The following is a 24,675-nucleotide window of genomic DNA, read 5'->3' as shown; positions in this document are numbered from 1 at the left end:
AGAATGGTGCAACTGTCAGCTGTCTAATGTTGGTTTAGAATTGAATCCTATAATTGGCACTTGATTCATACTGAAGTGTAGGGTTTTTCCTCTTACTCTTAGATGTGTGCTTTTAAATTAAGGACTGCCTTGATTCCTTTTAGGAAGAAGATGTTGACTTTCTCGCCAGATTTTCTAAACTGGTAAATGGAATGGGACAGTCATTAATAGTTAGCTGGACTAAATTAATTAAGAATGGGGACATCAAGAATGCTCAAGAGGCACTGCAAGCTATTGAAACAAAAGTGGCGCTGATGTTGCAGCTACTAATTCATGAGGATGATGATATCTCATCTAACATTATTGGATTTTGTTATGATTATCTCCATATTTTGAAACAGGTGAGTCCTTATTATAACTTTTTATCCAGTGGATAATATAGAAGAGTCATAAAGAATTAGAAAATAACAGGAAAAATGAAAATAGCCCTAATTCTACCACCAAATGACATTTACTGTTGAATATTAATGTATTTCCTTTTTCTTTTCTTTTTAAATACTTTTTAGCCAGAAAACAATTGTCAGGTTCTAAAATTCATAAGACTAACAAGAAGCTTCAGAATTAATTATAGGTTTGGGTACCTTTTTTTAATTTTTGAATAGTGTTTATTTCTAAATATAGTGGGTATTTTGTTAAACATTGTTTACTGTTTTAGTTACATATAAATCATTTTTATAAACAATTTTTTACAATTAAAAATTTCCCCCAGAGAGTTGCTTTCAATAAGAACTTAAACTGTAGAAGGTATTAGTCTCCATATTTATAGCATGTAGCCTTTTTAAGAATTAGTAACTTCTCATTATAACATTAGATGAAAAAACCATTCCTATTTTATTTATATTGGATTAGTTGAATCAAGTCAAGCTTAAAGTAATTTTTTTCCAAACTGAGTTTAGCTTCTGTTTGTTATAAACATAACACATGTCTGCATGCATACTTGAAGAAATTTTTGGCCTAGCCGGGTGTGGCTCAGCAGTTAAGCATTGACCTAGGATCCAGGAGATCACAGTTCTATTCCAGGTCAGGACACATGCCTGGTGGGCGGTGGGCTCGATCCCCCGTTGGGGGCATGCAGGAGGCAGCCGATCAATGACAACTCTCTCATCATTGATGTTTCTATATCTCTGCCTCTCTGAAATCAATAAAGATACATTTAAAAAAAGAAAAAAATTTTTGGCAATATGGAAAGGTATGAAGAAAGTTCAAATCACTGTTGGTAATCCCGCTGTGTATCTCATAATGGATTCCTAGGCTATTTTTTCTTGTTAAAAACAAGGTGAGAGCATACTACTGTCCTATAACCTTCGTCTTTGTTGAATGAATACATTATAAGTATCTTTAAAAATCCAGTTCATTTACATGTCTTTGCCCACATATCAAGCTATTTACTGGAGGTGGAATTGCTAGATCTTAGGTTAGATACCTTTAAAATACAGGGTGGGACAAAAGTAGGTTTACAGTTTTGAGTATGTAGAACACAGTTTATTCTTGTATTAATTATTGTATTACTTTTTTATACAAACAACTGTAAACCTACTTTTGCCCCACGCTGTATAGAAAGGGGCTGCCAAACTACCCTCCAGAAATGTTTTGTGCATGTTTTTAAAGATGTTAATTGAGCCCGGCTGGCCGTGGCTCAGCAGTTGAGCTTCAACCTGGGATCCAGGAGATCGTGATTCGATTCCCAGTCAGGGCTCTCTCATCGTTGATCTTTCAACTCTCTCTCTCCCTCTCCCTTCCTCTCTCTGAAGTCAGTAAAGATATATTTAAATTAAAAAAAAAAAAAAAAAGATGTTAATTGATTAGAAAAATATTCTGACAAGTATAACTTTAGGAAACCTAATAAATTATTGCTTACTTTTTAACAGCTTTCAGTGCTCTCGGATCAGCAAAAAGCTAATGTAGAGGTAATTGACTTCTTTCTGCTTCTTTTAAACTGGTAATAGTATCTGCCTTGAAATATAGCTTAATGTCTAATTTTATGAAATTAAGGGAGACTGACAAAAGGTATTTTATTCTTAATTATAGGCAATCATGTTGGCCGTTATGAAAAAATTAACTTATGATGAGGAATATAACTTTGAAAATGAGGTAAGAATTTTGCATTGAGGAGAAACCAGTTTTAATTTCACTGTTTACTTTCATCAAATTAATATGTCAAGTTTTGATTATTTTAGAGTCCTTTAAAACAAGAAATATTTAAAAAATTAGTCTGGTTTATATTGACCTTACAACTGTAGGTAAAATTAATGGAAGCCTCATAATCCTTCATATTTGGTATTTGATAGCCTTTTTAAAACAATCTTTTTAAAAACATTCTGTAGCATTGATCTTTGTAAAATATTGACAATATTTTTGGTGATTTTTATTTATTTATATATAACAAGATGATAAGTTGAGACCCAGGCAGTGGATCTCAGACTGGGAATGTAGATGGGAAAGTGGGAATGAGGTATTTAACAGCCTGGACTTGTTCTGGTTAGAAGTCTTGGTTGCCAGAGAGTCAGCTTCCCATCAAACACCAGGGTCATCAAGTGCTTTCTAGTAACTCAATCATGGCATATACTGTTTAGCTGTGTGCTGGTGTCCTGTGCCTTTCTTTGGGCATTCAGAAACTTTGGACTATAAAAGGACAGTGGTGATGAGAACCACCACACTGTGCACTGAACAAGTGTCAGGCTCATTACATATAATAGCTTCAATCATACAATATTATTACAGGCTTTACAATGGACAGAGAGATACAAGGAGTATAAGGTGCTGAAGTTCTCACAAAACCCGCTGTGAACGCACTGTGGCTCTAGACCCTTAACCTCCTCCTTGTACTGTTTCTGGCTCTAGGCTTTCAAGATCTAGGGCTATGTTCAGAAATACTTCTTTGTGAGCAGGAAGGGGAAGGGCTACTAAGTCTAGCAAGTTTTCCTATGTAAATGAATACTGATGAAAAAAATGAAAGCATTACATTTATAAATACAGAAAACTCATGACAGCTCACCATTTACATGAGTTTCAAGGTCTTTTACATTTTTAAAATGAGTATTTTACAATCCATCGCAGGGTGAAGATGAAGCCATGTTTGTAGAATACAGGAAACAGCTGAAGTTGTTGTTGGACAGGCTTGCTCAGGTTTCACCAGAGTTACTGCTGGCTTCTGTTCGCAGAGTTTTTAGTTCTACACTGCAGTAAGTTTGTTACGGTTTTTGTAACAGGTCACCTCTTTCCTTTTCTCCCTGGTGATGATCTACAATAAGTGATTCACGTACTAATAATCTATGTGACATTAAGATTTTATCTATACCTCTGAAACAGTGCACTTGTCACTTTTCCTTCATCCTTGAGGGGAAACACTGCTCTTTGGAATGTAAACAATAAAATGGATAATATCAGTTATTTCCACTTTTGCAATTTAAATTATACTGCCTGGCAAAATTAACAATTGCTATGACTTCTTAATAATTAAAGAGGCTTTTGTTGGTGTCTTTTTATCCTGTGCATGACTAATTGTATAGAGAATGTATGTTCAGATCTGTGACATATCATACTTTGGTAGGAATTGGCAGACTACACGGTTTATGGAAGTTGAAGTAGCAATAAGATTGCTGTATATGTTGGCTGAAGCTCTTCCAGTATCTCATGGTGCTCACTTCTCAGGTGATGTTTCAAAAGCTAGTGCTCTGCAGGATATGATGCGAACTGTAAGTATACTGAAATTTATTTGAATATAATTTTCTGTTTTCACTATAAACTAATGAGAGTTTCTTGTTAGAGCTTAGTATCTTAATACTGGGGCATTTTGTTATTACAATAAATAAGAGTAGATTTCTTAACTTTTTCTTCCAGTTGGTAACATCAGGAGTTAGTTCCTATCAGCATACATCTGTGACATTGGAGTTCTTCGAAACTGTTGTTAGATATGAAAAGTTTTTCACAGTTGAACCTCAACACATTCCATGTGTACTAGTAAGTATGCATTTTACTCTCGATTTGTGTTATTTTTTTCCCTGCTTTTCAGCTAATGAGCAGATAGTATTCTATTTTTCTATCTTTTATAACTTTTTCCAGAGCCAGAGGTTCTCAAGAACTCTTGAACACACGGAAACTAACGCCTCCTCCATTAAAAAAAACAAACTTGTTTCTAATCAGCCACCTAAAACAACTCTTCAAGGGGCCTATTTGTGCGTTGTGTAGGATTACTTGTTACATATATCTGGCTCCTGCCTTCTAGAAGCTAGGAAGTAAAATTTCATGTGAATAAAAATGTTTCACAACAGTAGCAACAAGAGTGTTAAGTAAGTGCAGAAATAGTAAAAGTGTCTGTTTCTTTAGATGGCTTTCTTAGATCACCGGGGTCTGCGGCATTCCAGTGCAAAAGTGCGGAGCAGAACCGCCTACCTGTTTTCTAGATTTGTCAAATCTCTCAAGTAAGTACAAAATTTCAGCTGTGATGTTTTATTTATTCTTATATTTAGTATTATTAAATCGGACATATAAATTATTTTTAAGAGCCTATGGTAGATTTGGTTCTTTCTGTTCCAAGACACTTTTTTAAGTATTCCTTTTTTGTATCATGAATCCTTTTCCTTCTCATTTTTACTTTATTCATTAAAAAGTGATTTGTTTGCATACTTCTTTATGTAACATTAATCACTAATAACATCATGTAATTATTTAACCAACAGTTTTCTTGCTATGGATCAGTAGTAGGTGGCTTCTTTGAAATTCTAAAGAATACATTCCTTGGAAATACTTTTTTTTTTTTTTAAATATATCCTTACTGATTTCAGAGAGGGAGAGAGACAGTTGAAACATCAATGATGAGAGAGTCATTGATCAACTGCCTCCTGCACACCCCCAACTGGGGATTGAGCCCACAACCCAGGCATGTGCCCTGACTGAGAATCGAACTTCGATCTCCTGGATCCTAGGTCGATGCTCAACTGCGGAGCCACGCCCAGCTGGGCTGGGAATACATTTTTAACCTAATCTATTTTGTATTCTTTACTGGTAGCAGTTTTTGGTATGAAAACTACTCATTCTTAGGCTTCTAAGGTTGTAATTTTTAAAAATCATTGCTAGTCTTAATCACATGTGACTAGTCTAGAACTGAACTTTTTTTTTAATTCTACCTTCAAGGGGGATTTGGTATTTTTAGCAACTTTTCAAGCACTATTATTTATGTTACTTGATTTTCCTTTTTGCCTTTATTTAGTAAACAAATGAATCCTTTCATCGAGGATATTCTGAATAGAATACAAGATCTATTAGAACTTTCTCCACCTGTAAGTATCTGTTCTTCCAAGTTACAAATTTCCCCCAAATTTTGAGGCCTTTAGCACTAATGCTTTTGTGGGCATTTTTTTTTTTTTTAATGGAGGTGGTGTATGCAAGGCTAAGTTAGTTCTGTTTACCAAAACTATTGAGATATAGTAAATAAAACATAGTAATCGAAATAGAAAGGAATCAAGAGTTGATTGATAAATTTGGCAATGTGAGAAGCAGTCTGCTTTCTCTGTACTGTTAATTGTTGGTGAAGTGTTTTATGGAGAAGGAAAAATTCAGTTTCCAAGTTATTTAATACTGTGATCTTATTAGGCATTCTCAGTGACTGCTGCTATTAGACTGAAGCTTCTCTGTGTTTAACTTTTCAGGCTTAGGATAAAAAATTTTTAATGCTGGTTTTCCTAAATATTTTGGTGTCCATTTCACTAGAAAGATTTAAGTTGGAGTACTTTGTAAGCACATCTTGACTGATGATACTTGTGTGTGTGTGTGGGGGGGGTCTTTATTGATTTCAGAGAGAGGAAGGGAGAGAGAGAAACATCAATGATGAGAGAGTCATTGATCAGCTGCCTCCTACACACCCCGTGCTAGAGATCGAGCCCGCAACCTGGGCTTGTGCCCTGACTGGGAATTGAACTGCGATCTCCTTGATCATAGGTCGGTGCTCAGTCACTGAGCCACGTCAACCAGGCACTGACACATGTTTTTGTTTAGAGCAAATACTGACAATGACTCAATTTTTTTTCACTTTGATAAAAATTATTACTAGAGCTGCCACTTAAAAATGGTTGAACAAAAAATACTACTTTTGTTCTTTTAAGTAAATATCAGTATTTAAGGTACACAGGTTATGTAATTTCACTGTATGAAAGGTGACTAGTGAATTATATGGTTAAATTATTTTTGCCTACATACTGCAAAAGCTGATATATTAAAGTATGTCACCCAGTTATTGCCAGTTTTCCTTGGCACTTCACAGTGACCCATTTTTTGAGCACCGTATATGTCTATAGCTACTTTATCTTTGTGTTCTCAACTCCTAGAGCAGTGATTAGTCCTAATTGTACTTAATAAATGCTGTGGTTATTTGTAAATTGGGACATTTCTTTTTTTAAGAGATGAGGAATTCTTTTATAATAAAACCATGACATAATTTACCTGTTTTAAGACAAGATTTTATATATTTCTTAATAGAGAGCTTGAGTGTTGGACCTAGAGGGGCCTCTGATATTTCCCCACACTCTTGGCCTTCCTGACTGCATAATGTAAAAAATAACAAAGCTCATTAATAATCTATATATGAGATGTTTGCTTGTGCCGGAATGAGATCTAGCTTTTTATTTGCAGTACTATTTCCCAACATTTAAAAGTAACAACTGTTGTGAATGGGTGTATATTTATTGTGTGGTTTTTGTTGTTACTCAACTCTTAAACACTCTTTAAAATGTTAACTTGTGTGGCTTATGTACTAATATTCAAAGTACCTTTGTATACCTCATTTTTAGCCTCCTAACAATCTTACAAATAAGAGTTTTACAAGAGAAAACTCTTACGACCATTTACAAAGTCTTGACAAGGGTCTTAGACCCATGATCTTTTGACCTCTAATTCAGTTTTCTTTCTGTTAGATGGTCCTGGGAGAAAACAATAAGTTGATGTGATAGATTACATCTCCTCTTGCTTTTGCACTTACTTTGCTTAAATGAGAGGACCTGAACAAGAAAAAGCTTCAGTGCGACTAAATTTTATTTTAGGAGAATGGTTACCAGTCTTTGTTGAGCAGCGATGATCAACTATTTATTTATGAGACAGCTGGGGTGCTGATTGTTAATAGTGAATACCCAGCAGAACGGAAGCAAGCATTAATGAGGAATCTGTTGACTCCACTAATGGAAAAGTTTAAAATTCTGTTAGAAAAATTGATGCTGGCACAAGATGAAGAAAGGCAGGCATCTCTAGCAGACTGTCTCAATCATGCTGTTGGATTTGCCAGGTGAGTGATTTCAGTTAAAATTATTAAGTGAGTGACTCTACACGGACAGAACCATTTATTTGTCTGGATCTTTTAGAATTGTCTAAAGCTTTCTTTTCTAAATCTAGTGAATTAGAATATTTAGCTGAAGAAGTGAATAGATCACATAACATTCTGCATTTCTGCCCTGACAACTGAGCCCTTAACTCTTCTTTGGTGTAAATTGATTGTGTATTTAAGGGAATTAGCTAAAGTGTTTATATACCAATGACATATTGTGACATCTTGGTGTTTGGTCTTGGTACCTTAAAGAGAAGGTCCTGAGGCTTCTTTTTATTGTGTCCTGAAGACCACCCAAGCTGTTATTTCTTTCTCTCTACCCATGTTTTTTATTGGCAAACAGTAATAGCATGAAAGTTGTAGTGATTGCTAATTAGAAGCTGTATAAAGAAATTGCTCTATAGAATATTTCAGTGCAAAAGCTAATATTAGAGAGTTGTACAAATAACTTGATTCTAAAGACTTTCTAAATTCATATGGGTAGTTTGCAGATTGTCTAGTAGGATAGCCTGGTCATAGTGGATTTTCCCCCCTCCTTTCTGCATACTTTATCAGTAGGATTTTGATAAATAAAGCATTTAGGTGGGTTCAGATTAGAGGGATTATAGTAACTACATCTCATTCTTTTGTCGTTATCAGTTGTCATTTGTTGTGCATTGTTTTTGATTACTCCACAAAACTTTTAAAGAATAAAGTTAAAAATAGTTGCCTGATTTTGCTTATGTAGTCGAACCAGCAAAGCTTTCAGCAACAAGCAGACTGTGAAACAATGTGGCTGTTCCGAAGTTTATCTGGACTGTTTACAGACATTCTTGCCAGCCCTCAGTTGTCCGTTACAAAAGGATATTCTCAGAAGTGGAGTTCGCACTTTCCTTCATCGCATGATAATTTGCCTAGAGGAAGAAGTTCTTCCGTTCATCCCATCTGCCTCGGAGCACATGCTTAAAGATTGTGAAGCAAAAGACCTTCAGGAGTTCATTCCTCTTATCAACCAGATTACAGCCAAATTTAAGGTACCACAAACCTCAGAGCATCTCCTGACTTAAAGATCTTCCCCTGACTTAAAGATTAGATGTATTTATCTTTAGATGTATTTTGGTATTTGTCCCCTTGGTTTATTTTTTTGAAATATTAGTTACTTGAGGGCATGGGTTATATATTTTTATCATTCCTAGTTTCTGGCACACTCCCTGACACATAGGACATGTTAATAGATGTTTTAATAAAAACATACATTATATGCTCTGTGAAGCAGAAGGAAACTATTTGTCTGCTGTTTTAGAAAAGCAAATAAAAACAGCATTTTGAGTACCAAATGTCTAGAGGTAAATAAAAAGCTTCGTAATTTGTGTGTCCACACAGGAGGTTAAAAGTAACTCAGTTGTACCCAGGTTAGTTTTTATGTACAAGGAGATTTAAGTCAAGTGTAAGCTGGCTAATTAGTAGAATGGCTAACACACAGTGCTTTTTATGTTCAAAATATGTTCTAAGCATTTTCCTGTACATTAATTCATTTGATCCTTGTAACAACCCTAGGAGATAGGTATTGTATTTTATAGATGAAGAAACTGAGGTATAGGAAAGTTAAAGATTACCCAAAGGCATGTAAAGGCAGACAGCCCAATCATATAAACTTGTTTATAATTTAGCAATAGAATTAATTTCTTGAAATTAAAATTAAAAATATTCCATGGCAATATTTGATTATAAAATATTTCTGGCCCCCTACTATTTTAACCTGAATCTTGAACTGTAGGAAATTGGTTGAATTTAATGATCTTGATGCTTTCAATAATGTATATGCTATGCAGATTTTGTTTTAACCTTCTTGACATTTGCTAAGTAAATTATGTAAATATTTATTCTAAATAGAAACTGAAGAAAGATATAAAACATGTTTTTTCTAAGTTACATTTATTTTTTTAATTGAGGTATAATTGACATTATGTTAGTTTTAGTTATACAACATAATGAATCAGTATTTGTATACAGCAAAATGGTCACCACAATAAGGCTAGTTACATTGTTACAGAATTTTTTTTCTTGTGGTGAGAACTTTTAAGATTTACTCTTAGCAACTTTCAATATGTGATACAGGATTATTACCAAGCTTCATCATAATAATTTTCTTACTCATTTCAGAAGTAGTAATAATATTTCTTATCTTCAGATACAGGTATCTCCATTTTTACAACAAATGTTCATGCCTCTGCTTCATGCAATTTTTGAAGTGTTGCTTCGACCAGCAGAAGAAAATGACCAGTCTGCTGCTTTAGAGAAGCAAATGTTGCGGAGAAGTTACTTTGCTTTCCTGCAAACAGTCACAGGCAGTGGAATGAGCGAAGTCATAGCAAATCAAGGTGGGGATGCTTGTGATGCCTAAATTGTCTGCTGAAGTCCTTGTCACAGTTAATACATCTATGTGAATAAGAGCTAGTTGAAGTAAACACTAAACTTCTGGAGTGTTGTATGTTGGCCTCTAGGATGACAGCTCATTATTTCAAGGAGGGAATTACTTTCAAGTAGAGGATCTTAAAATTAATTGGTATTCAGTTCCTTTCTTCCTAAGGCAGTGTTCTTTAATTGGTTCTTTGGTAGTATAAATAGCATGGTGGTTGCTGCTAAAATTGACATGACATTTGAGTCTTTCTGATCATTTTGCCATTTTCAAATTAAAAATAAATGGGACTGTATAGATCAATACAGAGAATTTTGCAATATAGGAAATCCAGAGGGTAAGATAACAAGGGAATAGTAATGTTTTTCCTAGCATTTTATGCTTAAAGTTAAGGAGCGCAATTAATAAAAATTTAGGGATCTTATCAACTCTGTAAATTTTTGTCTTGCTACTATATATGGAATGAGAGCTTCAGGTTGCCTTTCTGGTTCTTTTAGAAATTAAACTCAAGTTTTTTTCTTTTCAGGTGCAGAAAATGTAGAACGAATTCTAATTACTGTGATTCAAGGAGCAGTTGAATATCCAGATCCAATCGCACAGAAAACATGCTTTATTATCCTCTCCAAGTTGGTAGAACTCTGGGGTAAGATGATTTTTTTTTTTTTAAACTTTATTCCCTAACCTGTTTCCTAAGATTCTCAGATGAAATGGAACACCTAGCCCTCACAGTAGGCAGGAGCTGGGAGTTGATTTCCCCCAGTGATAAATTATAATTGACTTTCTTTTTACACAAGATGAAAATTTGAATTCTCTTGACAGGTGGTAAAGATGGACCAGTGGGATTTGCTGATTTTGTTTATAAGCACATTGTTCCTGCATGTTTCCTAGCACCTTTGAAACAAACCTTTGACCTGGCAGATGCACAAACAGTATTGGTAAGCACCTAGGAGTCTTTGTTTACCTTGTGTAGATCTCATGTGTCCTAACTCCCAATTTCTTCTTTAATGCCAGATTGATTCTATTGGGTTTCGTTGCTTTTTTTAAAAATTTAATAATTTCAAATTAGGATTCGTTTTTAAGAGGTTGATGATACCTTCTGAACCTTTTGTGGATTCTCACTAAATCTCTATGCTAAAGTTGATTATATAAATCCAGTTCCTACATCTTTAACAACTAAGACTCTTTCTAGGACCATGGAAGAGTACATGATACCAATAGTCTTTAAAGTTTGGTTATTAGTTTCCCACTACTACTTTCATTCTAAAACTTGTGCTTAATGTTTTTTTCTAACTATTAAGAGTAACTTTCTCTTCCTTGTATGATGGTTTCCCCACATCTCATCTTCAGAATGCTTAATGTTACTCACTTCCCCACAACCAAATAAAAGCTAGATTTCATAATTATAACTCACTGCATTAAGACAGCATTTTTGTGTTTTTACAGTTTCTATCCAACCTACTTATTCCACCTTTTCCTGCCTCTGTCCTTTCTTTGAAGGGCAGTGAGCAGTGTTCAGGGAAGTAAAAAGAGAAGTTGGATCAGTAGCTGAGAGTTTACTATATTAAATTCTTAAACTTGTTTTGCACAGGCTTTATCTGAGTGTGCAGTGACACTGAAAACAATTCATCTCAAGCGGGTAAGCTTTGGACCCCATGCTCATTCATTTTCCTCTTATGTGTATATTTGTTGTAGTTTTCATTGTGTTTGGCTTGTTTTTGAGAGCTGTGTCTTTTATGAAAGTTAATTAACTTCAGTTCTGCCTGTTTGGGAGTTGAGGGCATATAGTGTCCATTATTGCCCTTCATGTTTATCTAACAAGAAGGTTAAAAAGTTATGTTTTCATTTGATAAAGAATGTGAAGAATCTTAATCAGAATATCAAGTTCCAGATTTCATGATCTACTGGGCTCTTCACAGCTAGATTTCTCCCAACTTCTTAGGATTACAGATGATTAGAGCACTTTCCATTTGGGGACGAATCTAGCTGGTGTGTTGTTTGTTATGCAGTATTTTTAAATAAGTTGAATTGATTGCCAACATTTAAAACTCAGTTGCTTTTTTTTAAAACAAAAATTCCTGTCTCCAACTTCTCTCATAGCCAGGATGCCAATACAGCACTGGCATTCCCACATAGCTTCAGTCAGCTCTCCTCACCCCAGAAAACCATGAGCTCTCACTTATCAGTCTCCATTTAGTCCATTCCTCATTTGATACTGAGTTTTTTATTCTGATAGGGATTTGAAGGAATTTCAACTCAGTGGTATTTTCTCTATGCCTGCTGTGTGCTAGGGTGAGGACTGTGAGTTTTAAGGCTGTGAGGGCAACAGGGGAGCTATATAAAGATGAATTAGAAGTTCTCCCTGCCTTGGCTGGTGTGGCTCAGTTGGTTGGGCGTCATCCCATGCACCAGAAGGTTGCCGGTTCGATTCCCAGTTAGGGCACATGCCTGGGTTGCAGGCTTGATCCCCCTGTGGGGGGGTGTGCAGGAGGCAGCTGATCAATGACTCTCATCATTTATGTTTCTATCTATATATCTAAAAAAAAAATTGATAAATATTTTTTAAAAATATGTTCTCCCTTATTTGTAGAGCTTAGTTAGAATCAGGGGAGACCTGTGCATAAATAGCTTAGTGGGATGGATTAAGTAAGTGCTTTAAATAGAGATATATTATAGATCTGTATTAAATGTAATATTGTGGGACTAAAGATGAAGAAGCAGTTTTGCCTATGAGAGCAATCTAGGAAAGCCATTAGAGGTGATTTTTTTTTTCCCCCCCGGATATACCTTAAATACAGATTCATTGAACTGACAAGAGGAGGAGCTGGCATTCTGCGCAAAGTTAAGCAGTGTATGGAGACAGATCAGACATTGCATGGTAGATTTGGTAGAAAATAGTGTTAGCGTGTTTAGCTAAAGTATGGAGGCAGAGTAATAGCTAAAAACTGAAATGGGACTAGGTGTATTCTTTGTAAAACATTGGGAAGTCAGTAGGCAGTAGGGTTATAATTTAGGATAGCTAGGTGGGGGGAAAATGTTGAGAGAGCAGTTTGGAATATGGGTCTGAACCAGTTAGGACTAAATACGGATTTAGGAGTACCAAGTGTGTAGTAGTCAAGGTGAAGTGAGACTTTCTAAGACCAGGATAGAAGAACGTTGGCTAAAGCAGGAGATAAGGGAAAACTAGCAGTAGAGTCAAAGTTATGAAAGCTTGGGGAAGAGAGCCACAGGAGAGCAGGTGGGTTAACATTATTGGATGCTAGAGAGTCGAGGAGGGTGAGTAATGACAAAAAGACAGCGAGAGTGGGATGTCAGGTTCAGAAGTACTTCCTTGTCCTAGAAGCTCTCATTTAGACATACAGAGTTGAATCAGATGGAATATTTTGAAAATGTTTTGCTTCATTCTGTTTTTTTTCATTCATTAACTTGACTGACTTCCTCTTGAGGTACAAGTTTACTTTTCCCGATTTAAAAAATAAAACAAGTATATTCCATTTTAAAGTACTAACCGTGGGATTATATGAGATGAGCAGTGTGTGAGCAGTTTAGGGATAGTAGACTAAAGAGAGGTGAGGAGAAGTTGAAGGGATCGGAGAAACTTTCACAGTGAAACGTTACCTCCTCTCAATCAGGACCAGGCTTCTTTTGAAGGGTAGTTATATTGTGACCTAGATCCATTGGGTTTGTGGGCCCAGGATTCAAGGTAAAAGAAGAAACGTGAAGAAATCTTTTGATTCAGGAGCAGTATTAAACAGGAAATCAGGTGTTAAGGCAGGGAGAAGTGTATTGAGGAGAGATGGATTGATTCATTTTGATAACTGTTACTTTCAGTTTGACCAGGTTGGAGTCATAAATATATTAAAACTTTTAAGTCAGATTTGAGTTTAAAAGTGAAATTAGCCTTTTTTGTTTAAGTATTAGATTTACTACATTTGCTTCAGACCACTCTTCAGAAATACAATGCTATAGGAAAACTATTTTCAAATTGTATCCTAAGTTTCTTTGTAGTTGCTGAGAAGGGGTGGGGATGTTAGGGGTTAGTTTGTGGATATTTTCTCTCTTTCCTTCACCACATTTAACCCAAAAAATGCCCTAGAAAACTACTGTTACAGTTTTTAGCATCTAGAAGTTCTAGAAGGTGGCAATGGAGAGTAATGGTTTTGGAAGTCAAGTGGCCTGCTTTTTAGTACAGATTTAATCAGCAGCAGACTGGGCAAATAATCCTATCTTTCTGGGTCTTGGTTTCCTCATCTGGTTACTAAATTCCTTTTCCCTAGTTTGTGAGCAGCAAAAGGAAGTTGTGCTTTTATTGCTATTACCTCTTAGCATATCACTTTGTTCTTTCTTGCTTATATTTTAGTTTCTAAAGATGGTCATTACTGTGGTACTGCCCAAAGGCCTCATGCACCTACAGACACCCTATAGTCCACCCAGTGGTGGACTAAACAGGAGCACCTCTCTTTGCTGTCTCCCGTCAGTGCATGGAAGGCTCTGGCATTAAGACCTCCTGCATTTAGAAGAATATTGGTTTAATCTTTAGCACTACACAACACTAAGCAATGTTAACATATAGTAAATACTAAATGCTATGTTTTTTTTTGTTTCACTTTTATTTTTAAATATATCTTTATTGATTTCAGAGAGAGGAAAGGAGAGGGAGAGAGGGAGATAGAAACATCCATGATGAGAGAGTCATTGATTGGCTGCCTCCTGCACAGCCCTGACTGGGGATCCAGCCCTCAACCTGGGTATGTGCCCTGATTGGGAATTGAACCCCGATCGCCTAGATCCTAGGTCAGTGCTCAACTGCTGAGCCATGCCTGGCCGGGCCTAAGTGCTATGTTAAAGCTTTACATTTCTAAACTCATCCAGTCCTCACAAGAACTCCATTTTTTAGATGGGGAAACTGAGGCTCAGAGAAGTTAAGTAACTTGTCCAAGTTACCAGAAATTTGCCAGAGCCAGACTTCAAAACAAAGCAATCTAGTTTCAGAGTCTGTTTCTTTTTTCCCCCCAATCTGTTGGCTTTTTGTTTTGTTTTTAATACATTTTTATTGATTTTAGAGAGAAGGAGGGAGGATTGGAGAGAGGGAGAGAAACATCAGTGTGAGAAACATCCATCGGCTGCCTCCTGCACGCCCCCTGCTGGGGATCTATCCCACAACCCAGGCCTGTGGCCTGACTAGGAGTTGCATCAGTGACCTTTTGGTGCATGGGACGGATGACATTCAGCCAACTGAGCCACACTGACCAGGGCCAGAGTCTGTGTTCTCAATCACAGTACCTTATTGTGTTTAAAGTATACATATGTTGTTCCAGTTTCTTTTAAAGCATTACTGATGTCAAGGAAGAAAATAATTTAGTATAACCATCTTTTCATTTTCAGGGCCCGGAATGTGTTCAGTATCTTCAACAAGAATACTTGCCTTCCTTGCAAGTAGCTCCAGAGATAATTCAGGTAAGAGCTATCCTAGCAGAGTTTCCTCTTAATCTAATTAAAGAAATATGATTGTCATTTGAACTAAATTTTGATTCAGGAAAGCCAAACTGTGCTCAACTTGATGTTTTACTGTGTATAGGATAGCAAGTGTCCAAACTTCAGAGGGTCTGTGAAATTGAATGGGAAAAATTGTTTTTCTCACTAGCATTTAATTCCCTATCATTGTGTAGGTGACAAATCACAGTAGTATTCGCATTGCTGTGATTGTCACCAATAGAAATCACAGGTATTTTCTGTATCACATTAGTTCCAGAGATCTCAAAATATTGTTTACACTCACTAATAGTTTGAACTTACAAGTTAAAATATGCCACTAGACCTTGTTACCTGAGTCTGTCAGTCTTATTCTACCACATACCAAAAATTTAATGTCCTTTGTAATCCCGTGTGTGAAAACATTCTAAAAGCAGTCCAAAGGGGACCATAGCACACAAAGCTGTTCTGAAGTTCAGGTTTGTTCCAGGTAGTTCATTTTATATGTGCTTAATTTATAAATCTGAAACTATATTTTGAGGTAAGGGACTGGAAAGCTGTCTCACTTTTGCACTATTACAGAGTCATTTTTTAATGGCATTTCTTGTCATATACTTATCCAGATTTCTTGTTAGCACACAAATCTAATGAGGTATCAAAGTTTTGGTAAAACTAGAGTTAGAATCCCCTGTGTAGATTCTAAGAATTGTTTCATCATCAACAATGATTTATAATGCTATTTTATAAGAGGCATTGAAAAAAACTGAATAAAAAATTGGGTAGATCTCACATAAGAGTAATCATAAAACTCATTTTTAATGAATTTATGGTCTCTATGATGCATCTTTAACTTTAGAAATAATGAATTTTCTTAGTTATTATAAGGTATTATTTTATGAAAACAGTAAATTACTAATTACTTGTGTGATCTTAATGCTCATCAAAATAGAAATGGATCATTTGATTTTGAATAGCTAATATTCTCCCTGATTACTGAATGAAGCAAAATTCTGTTGCAATATAATAATTTAATCGTGAAGGATAAGGATTTGGTCTGGCTTTGCTCAGTTACTGACTAGGTAAGAATGGCCATAGCAATGGAGGTTTTGTCCTTTAGGCATGAATCAACCTTGTCTAGAAGAGCCTTGTTCTCAAAGGTGCAAGCAGCCTGTCTGACAAGTATTAAATTGGAGAATACTTTATAACCTTTCTTGGTGAGGAACTGTTCAGGTTAATTTTGATAAGTTACAAATACTATAGATTTGAAGCAACACAAATGTCCATTGACAGATGAATGGATGGTAGAATGTGTTGTATACACACAATGGATTATATTGTTCAGCCTTAAAAAGGGGAAATCCTGTCATATGCTACAACTTGGTCAGACCTTGAGGTCATTTTGCTAAATGAAATAAGCCAGTCACAGAAAGACAAGTATTGCAAAATTCCACGTATCTTGAAGTATCTAAAGTAGTCATACTCTTATAAACAGAAAGTAGAATGGAGGTGGCCAGGGGGTGGAGTTTGGGGGGAAGGAAAGGGGGGAGTTACAGTGTATATATAGTTAATACTGCTGTACTGTACACATAAAAATGCTTAATATGGTCAATTTTATGTTTTTTATCACAATTTTAAAACAATGCTGTGGATTTGAATTATGATTAATTTAATACAAATAGATTGATTCTCTTCTTTCCTTCCCTCCTGGACCCCCAGGAGTTTTGTCAAGCGCTTCAGCAGCCTGATGCTAAGGTTTTTAAAAATTACTTAAAGGTAGGTATAAACTTACATATCTTCATATAATTAGGTAATGTTTCAGAGCCAAGAGAGAATATTTATCATAGGATACTGTGCCATACTATAGTTTTGTTTTGTTTTTAATCTTCACCGGAGGGAGGATATGCTTTTATTGATTTGAGGCGGTGGTGAGGAGACAGACAGACTGACAGAAACATCCATCAGTTGCCTCCCATACTGTACGCTCCCTGACTGGGAATCGAACCTGCCATCCTTTGGTCCTACCAACTGAGCCATACCAGCCAGGACTTATACTGTAGTTTGACCAACTATTATTTATTTTGGGATCTCTTTCCTCTAAAACCTGCTTCCAGGAATCTGTAGTTATAGATGTTATAGTTCAGAGTCTTCTGTGAAACCCCTTTCAACTGAACATAAGATTATGGACAGTTAGGTAAGAACACTGAATGTGTATGTGCCTGAGCATTTGGTATGAATATGCCAGTTTTCTTTTATAGTTTCATGATGTAATGAAACAGGAACTGAGCATGTTGGTGTGAAAATGCCAGTTTCATGATGAAATGAAATAGGAACTAGAGCATTGGGAGAACAAGTAATGTTTAAGAACAGTTGCCCATAGTGAGTTGAAAGGAAGGAGCTAAAAACATAAGTATGAGTTACTTGGTTGTGTCCTACCTTGAAACTTTTGAATTGTAAAACAGACAAAAAGTAGAGTCCTCAGATTTGGCCAGCAAGGCTGTTTATACATCTGTGCATCACTGAATTTTTCAAAACCCTCCAAGTTTGGAAGACATACCAAATGTTTATTTGGTATTATATTTATATTAGATTCCTGAGACAACACTGTCTTGCTTTCACCTAAGTAGACAGTCATTCAGTACTCCCTGACTGCTTTTTATGTAACAGGTACTATGTCACCTGCTGCAAATACCACTGTGAGTGACTTTTCCTGCCTACGAGGAGCTCGTGGACTGGAAATAAAATTACAGTGTGGCAGGATGAGGAACTGCTCTTTATTTTATTTATTACCTTCAACATATCTGAGGACAAAGCACTATGCTAAATGTCTTGGTAGCAGGTAATTTAATGAATGGCTACCTGGTTCTTTTTCCCAAGGCATTCAAGAGAGTTTTTAAGTCAAGGGGCTTTGCTGAGTAAATCAGTGTCCCATCCTTTGACTTTGGTTCTAATCTCTTCCCTTGTCAGTGTTTTCCCCTGGTAGTAGTAAGTGTGTCAGCTTAAACTGACAAAAAAGTTTGTAAGAAGAATGTTGAGAATTACTGTTTATCATTATGAACCCTCCCACTCCCCCATAAAAGCAAAATACCTATGAAGGTAACCTATTAAAATAACTGATCAAACTGCATTAAAGGATTCAAAAAATTATAACTCTCTATTGGAGGTATCTGTAACAGCAGATATGTGTTCATTGTAGCAGGCTTATGCTCCAAACATATAATTTATCTAACCAGCATTTATAAAAAGTCTTTCTCCCAAGCCCAGCTTCTCTTTAGTGATAGCATTGTCAGTGATAGCATTATTCTTCTTGTTGGAAAAATAAAGTTCCTTCTTTTATGCCTACTCTCTTCACCTGATTAATCCTTGGATCTTGCTGATTATTCCTCCTCACTCACTTGCTGTCCATTCCTACCTCTGGTACAGTATTTCACTGATCTCCCTTCCCTTGTTTTAGCCAAGCAGGTCTGTTTGCAAACATTAAACAGTCCTCTGAAATTCATCCCCCTACCTCATATTTTTCATAAGCCTGTTGACTAAAAACAAGTTCATATTTCTTAGTTTGGCATTTTGGGGTTTTTTCATTTTCTGATCTCAGACTGCCTTTCTGGTTTCTCTTGCTGGAATGGTCTTTTACCATTCTTGGTGTTCTTCGAAAGTTCTCCCTTATTGGCACTCCTGCTCCTTCATGAATTCTGCCCATTCTTCTAGGCTTACCTGAAGCATGGCCTCCTCATAAGGCTTTCTTTTCCTCATATAGTGACCATTCTTTTCTCTCCACTTAGTCAGTAGATTATTTGTTGTTAAGTTGAATGTCTGATCTATTAGTGCTAGGAATACAGTTCTTATCTTTAATGAGCTTACTGCCTACATTTACTCTTTTTTTTTTTTTTTTTAATATATCTTTATTGATTTCAGAGAGAGGAAAGAAGAGGGAGAGAGAGAGATAGAAACATCAATGATGAGAGAGTCATTGATCAAGCCCGCGACCCGGGCATGTGCCCTGACCAGGAATCGAACCCTGATCGCCTGGCTCCTAGGTCGACACTCAACCGCTGAGCCACGCCCGGCCGGGCCCATTTACTCTTTCTAGTGGTCACTTAACATGTAGCTAACTATGGACAGTAATATGTAATACTGGGCCAGTGCCTAGCACAGCCTCTTGCCTACTCGTCCATAGTCTCATGTTGAAAGTTTTTAAGGTTTTTAAAAAATTTAGAGGGGTTGGGGAAGAGAAACATCAGTGTGTTGTTCTACTTTATTTATGCATTCATTGGTTGATTCTTGTATGTGCCCTGACCGGGGATCAAACCCACAACCTTGGCCTATCCAGACAACGCTCTAACCAGCTGAGCTATCCATATTTTGTTACAATCAAATAAATAGTAAATTCCTTAAGGGATAACAACTGTTATCTATAGTTTTAACTTGTTTCTTCCTCAAAATTTAATTTCTCAGTATTAACTTTGACAGTAGTGCCAGTCAGCAGAATGTGTCAAGATCATGGTTTCCTCTGACCACTTGAATCTTTCTAGACTTTATCAGATTGTCCAGAAGACAAAGTTCTTGTGTTATGTGTGGATTTATGATGTGAAATGTTTTAAATATCTTCGACTTTAGAGAGAGAGGAAGGGGGGGGAGAGAGAGAAACATGGATCAGTTGCCTCCTGTAGGCACCCCTACCAGGGATCAAACCTACAACCTAGGTATGTGCCCTGACTGGGAATCAAACCAGCAACCTTTTGGTGCATGGGAAGACACTCAACCAACCGAGCCACACCGGCCAGGGCAATATCTACTGAATTTTACAAAAGAGTAGCTAGCACTCAGTAACTTAGAGCCATTCTTCAAGTAAAAGGTGGTATCTTTGGACATCAGTACTGACTGTACTAATACTTTATTTGCAGGTGTTCTTCCAAAGAGCAAGGCCCTAAGAACTGGATCTCCCTGTGCCTACTTCATGATCAGGAGTTATGATCAGAAATTCCAGTTAATAATTTATAAAGAAGCAGTTTTTGTGTGCCATTCACACCAGTGTTTTTAACTTTGCTTTGAACTTATTGCAGTATATGTATTGGGATTTTTCTGTAAAATGTGTGTAATTTTCCCGAAGTACAGGTATGTGACAACGAGAGAAGTTGCTTGCATGCCGATTCAAATTGTTCTATATAAAAAAGCTGTTAAAAGATACAGCAGAGTTATCCTAGTACCTTTTCATTTTTACTTGAAACTTAAATTCCTTTAAAGACCATAGCAGGAAAACTGTACTTTTTTTAATTGCTGAATATAAAATGTTAGAAAATGTTAATTTTCTTTTATGTGTGCAGACTCAAAGTATGGGGGGAATACAATAGATGAAAACTAATTTTTTGTAGATAGCCATTACATATCTTTAAAATGTTTCGATGCCAATGTGTATTCTACAAGAGAATGGTTTCATAAATTAACTGATTTAAGAGTAGGTGCCGGTGTTATACATTTTTTATAAAAAAATAAATTTTACGTAGTGAACTACCAAGTCTTTTTGGAATTATTATAAATACTTTAGCCTTGTTTTCTCATCTTATCTTTCACTGATTTCCCAATTAAAGGATTACACATATAAGCTTACAGATGATTTTATTTTATTATGTTCCTAAAAGGTTATATGCAACTTAGTTCTGTTAAATAGAATCTTTTTTAAATGCCCTAGAAAAAGCCTGTGTGAACCTGTTGATAGAAATAAAAATCCAGTTTTTTCTACCTCTTTTATTGGATCTACCTAGGGCACAATATACCTATGTGTTTATGATGCTTATAAGTAGTTGCTGCCCATTAATTACTAGAAGTACCATCCTGTCTTCTCTCATTTTTATCTGTGACTGCAAGAAAGCAAGAGGAAAAACAATAGTATCAGTAGTAGTATTGGAAAGTTAAGAAAAGAGGGACAACACTGAGTAGCAAAATTACTATAGTCATTTAAATTTAAATTCTAAAAGCCTAAGATTTTAGGGGAGGGTTGGGTGTTTTTGTTTGTTTTTAACCTTTGGCCAATATGGTCCCTAGTGGTTTTTCATGGATGGGCTTCAGTGGTCTATAAACTACCTAAAATTGTATTCTAAATTGTGCACATGAATCTTTTCCTGGGGTTAACTCCAGAAGAGATTTTAAACATTTTCCTTATAGAATTAACGTACTAAACTGACAGTTTATTGTAAAACTAGATCAGTGGAATGTATATTATACTTCTATAAGGATATTTTTAAAAATAGATGAGTAAAAGCTGAGTGTTTTGTTAAGTTCCCTAGTACTATGGGAGAGAATTGCACCTATTGCAATAGTACTGTAGTGGTCAAGAGCACAGGCTCAGGATCGAGATTAAGTAGGTTCAAATAAAGTTCTGCCAGTAACTGGTTTTGGAACCTTAAGCAGGTTAACTTATCTCTCCACAGGTTCCCCATCTGCAAAATGGCAGATATAATGGTAGCTACCTCATAACTAAGAACTGAATAAGTTAAACATGAAGAGAGCATATTACAGTACCTGCACATGAAGGCTTGGTATTAGCTATGTTTACTGTACTATTAATTCCACATAGGTAAATGTGATATCTCCTTTTCTCCTGGCTTTTTAAAGCCCTCCAAAAGATTCACATGTGTTTAGAGCTAAGAGAAATCAAGACCTGGAAATTAAAAATGTAATAGAAATTAAACTTCATGTTATGTAATTATATGTAATTCCTATCTTCATTCCCTAAAGTTGCCCAGAGCACTTTTCTTAGGGAGTGTCATAGCAATTAGAGAGCTTCCGTCATGAATTACCTTATTTGTATTGTACTTAGTTTCCAAAAGCAAGCACCCAAATAATTGTCACAAGGGTTAATCTCCCCTGGTAACAGGTGAGATAACATTGAGGCAAAAAAACTTGGGGATTGGTGTGACTCGACCATGGAACCATAAGGGTTTTATGATGCCTGGTTTAGTTCTGTGCCCAAGTTTATTTAAATCTAACACTGATTCACAAGGGGCTTGACCTTTTACAAAAACACTGGTACTTCAATGTGTATCAAGTACTATGTGATAAATATGTGAATAAAAGCTCAGCTGAGCACTTCTCCCATAAACTGAGGTGTGGACTTTACTGCTGCAAGGAGCTTTGACAGGTCCTTGGCATTAGATATGGGAGAACTGAAACTGGTTGGAATTGTATGCAATGAGTAGATCTGTTTGTTGTTAGAATGATTCCACTACTTAAACATTGTTTAAAAGTCTAATAAAGTAACTTCTTTTGTAACTGCATTACAGTGGGCTTTTGTTACCGCCATTGTGCATATAACAGACTTAAAGAGGTAAACAATTTGTTTAAAGTTCAGTATTTGGCCAGGAGAGCCGGAACCCCAGGTCCGTCCCATTGGAAAGCCTCTGCTCTGCCCCACTCTGCCGTGGTTCTCACCTGGACGCTCTGGGCCAGCCGTGGTCTGGCCTCCTCCTGTGGAGAAGACGGCGGTGCTGCCGGGGCGCAGAAGGGACCCTTCCAGGGAATGTCTAGCTGCCTGAGATCTGGACGGCACGAATACTGCTGGACCTGATTTTAGTCCATAATCAGCTCTCCAGTATTGCTAGTTTCCAAAGTGCCAGTTAAAAGAAGAAATTAAATGAGCTTATTTACATTAAGAGTTGCCCGGGTGAATTATTCAGAAGCGATAATCTAGCTCCACCGCAGCCAGCGTGGTCTTCAAAACTACACATCTGTCCCTTCAGACTGTATTCCCCAGTGACAGCCCCTCCCGTGTACAGGACCCTGCACACCGGTGGCTTGATTGTTACAAGGACGAGCTCCCTTCTGTCCCACTATCGCCACGCTCCGCACTCCGCCTTCGGCTCTGCGGGACGGGGCGGGATTCGCAGGTACGGGAATCTGAATCACTGTGCTCACGGCGCAGGGCTCCCCGGCTTCACGCTCACAGAAAGGGAGGAGGCGGTGGGGTCGGGCCCCAGACACGCGCGGCTTCCCTGCCCCTGGCTAGAGAGAGCCGACGGGCCCACCGCCGCGGCAGCCGCGAGAGAGGGGGAGGCCGGACCCTCGGGCGTGCGCGCGCGCGCACGCGCACCCGCGCGCGCCGGCCGTCGGTCACGTGGCCCCCGGACAGGACTCGCGAAGCCGGAAGTGTCCTGAAGCGCGGAGAGGCCGCGGGAGCCCGCTGGCGGTGGAGCGGAGGTTACCAGGCGCGGTGAGTGGGGCGGCTGCGGGCGGATGAGGGGCCGAAGCCGCGTAGGGAAGGGGCGACAGAGCCCTGCCCTGGCCCGCGCGGAGTGCTCCGGCCCCCTGTGGGAAGCGGGGATGCTGAGTCAGAGCGCGGGCGGGGCGGGCGCCCCTAGCAGCCCGTCGGGACCCGAGGCCGAGCCCTCCCCGCACCCTGGCTGGGCGGACACCGCCCCCCGGTGTCTGGGGCGTCCGAAGCCGGGCGGAATGGTCGCGCGGGCCCTGTCCCCTCCATCTCGACTCCCGGTCTCCGACCCGGGCCCTCCGGGGTCTGGTGACGCTGGGCACGGAGAAAAAGGATGTGTGGGTGGCCGAGCCTGGGCCCTGGCGCCCCGTGGGGACGATGCCCCTTCCGCTCGCAGTTAGGCTGGCCTCCCTGGAGCCCTGCTTCCCGGCGTTGGCTGGGTCGGCCGTTTTTAAATGGATTGAGTCTTTTTCCCCCCAGATGATTAAAAAGACCTCTCATTAGGGTCGTAGTGATGATAACAAGAGGGGGTTGACTCCCGGGAACCTAGGAGCTGAAAACCTTTTTTAACACACGTACGGGTAATGGATAACGAAAGTTCCCAGGCGTTCCCTGGGGGGAAATGGCTTATAGGTTTGTTTTCCGGTCCGATTCCCGAGTATCTTCAGTTAAGTGGCCTCAAACCAAGTTTCACCTAGTAATTGTCAAACGCATAACCAAAGAACGACCTTTTCCACCTGAAAAGTGAATAAATAAAGTACCTGTTTAACATGATTCACATCGTAGCAGAGTTTGGAAATCGTGGAACTTAGTCCATTTTCCGTGTCACCAGACGGGTTTTCCCTTATGGACCAATGGTAACTTTCGTTTTGGATAGTATGAGGAAGTAGACTCAAGACAGGGTCAGCAGTAATACATACTTGTTGAGTGCCTGCCTGTTCTGTGTCAGCATTGTGGGAACCTTTATCTAGCAAGCACCTTGTGGGTGTGCTGAGTCATGATTTAGGCACGCTGTTAACTGTGGGGCTTTTGGAAGAGTTTCGGAAGACCTGTCCCTAGATTGTTGTAAAACCGTAGGTTTATATCTGCGTACAGAAAGCAGATATCTTAGGCTGGTAAATGTGTTTTATATTATCCACTAGGTACAAATTGGTACCTAATGATACTGTTTGCCATCTACAGTTATCTCAAACAGCATAGTTAGGGGAGGTTTTTCATTATTGAAAAATATTTGAAAATATTAATTGAAGAGATATT

At 37.8% G+C, this 24,675-nt stretch overlaps 2 protein-coding genes across 5 annotated transcripts in view; both read left to right on the top strand.

Annotated features, from left to right (window-relative positions):
• Window positions 1–20,723, top strand: part of XPOT (exportin for tRNA) — a gene marked incomplete at its 3' end in the record, with an annotated part of 36,497 nt that extends 15,774 nt beyond the window's left edge. For 2 of the 4 annotated variants that reach the window (XM_081127241.1, XM_081127242.1), the window contains exons 9-25: window positions 144–380; window positions 1,908–1,946; window positions 2,068–2,130; window positions 3,097–3,221; window positions 3,590–3,734; window positions 3,880–3,999; window positions 4,366–4,460; window positions 5,249–5,318; window positions 7,074–7,312; window positions 8,079–8,364; window positions 9,522–9,711; window positions 10,276–10,392; window positions 10,569–10,684; window positions 11,338–11,385; window positions 15,132–15,203; window positions 16,935–16,991; window positions 20,120–20,723. In XM_081127241.1, the coding sequence (XP_080983367.1) occupies window positions 144–380; window positions 1,908–1,946; window positions 2,068–2,130; window positions 3,097–3,221; window positions 3,590–3,734; window positions 3,880–3,999; window positions 4,366–4,460; window positions 5,249–5,318; window positions 7,074–7,312; window positions 8,079–8,364; window positions 9,522–9,711; window positions 10,276–10,392; window positions 10,569–10,684; window positions 11,338–11,385; window positions 15,132–15,203; window positions 16,935–16,991; window positions 20,120–20,146 (2,046 nt within the window). Of the gene's footprint in view, window positions 1–143; window positions 381–1,907; window positions 1,947–2,067; window positions 2,131–3,096; window positions 3,222–3,589; window positions 3,735–3,879; window positions 4,000–4,365; window positions 4,461–5,248; window positions 5,319–7,073; window positions 7,313–8,078; window positions 8,365–9,521; window positions 9,712–10,275; window positions 10,393–10,568; window positions 10,685–11,337; window positions 11,386–15,131; window positions 15,204–16,934; window positions 17,022–20,119 lie in introns of those variants that run through there. The other 2 variants (XM_081127240.1, XM_081127239.1) reach the window with 1 other exon arrangement.
• Window positions 20,724–23,152: 2,429 nt separating this feature from the next.
• Window positions 23,153–24,675, top strand: part of TBK1 (TANK binding kinase 1) — a 49,338-nt gene continuing 47,815 nt past the window's right edge. Inside the window, exon 1 of the mRNA XM_081127243.1 lies at window positions 23,153–23,421. The gene's annotated coding sequence lies outside the window, so the exon portion shown is untranslated. The remainder of the gene's footprint in view (window positions 23,422–24,675) is intronic.

The sequence above is a fragment of the Miniopterus schreibersii genome, assembly GCF_964146895.1.
Source record: "Miniopterus schreibersii genome assembly, chromosome: 2".
Classification (NCBI taxonomy): domain Eukaryota; kingdom Metazoa; phylum Chordata; class Mammalia; order Chiroptera; family Miniopteridae; genus Miniopterus; species Miniopterus schreibersii.
The sequence above is the reverse complement of the archived record's forward strand: the minus strand, read 5'-3'. Positions and strand labels throughout refer to the sequence as shown.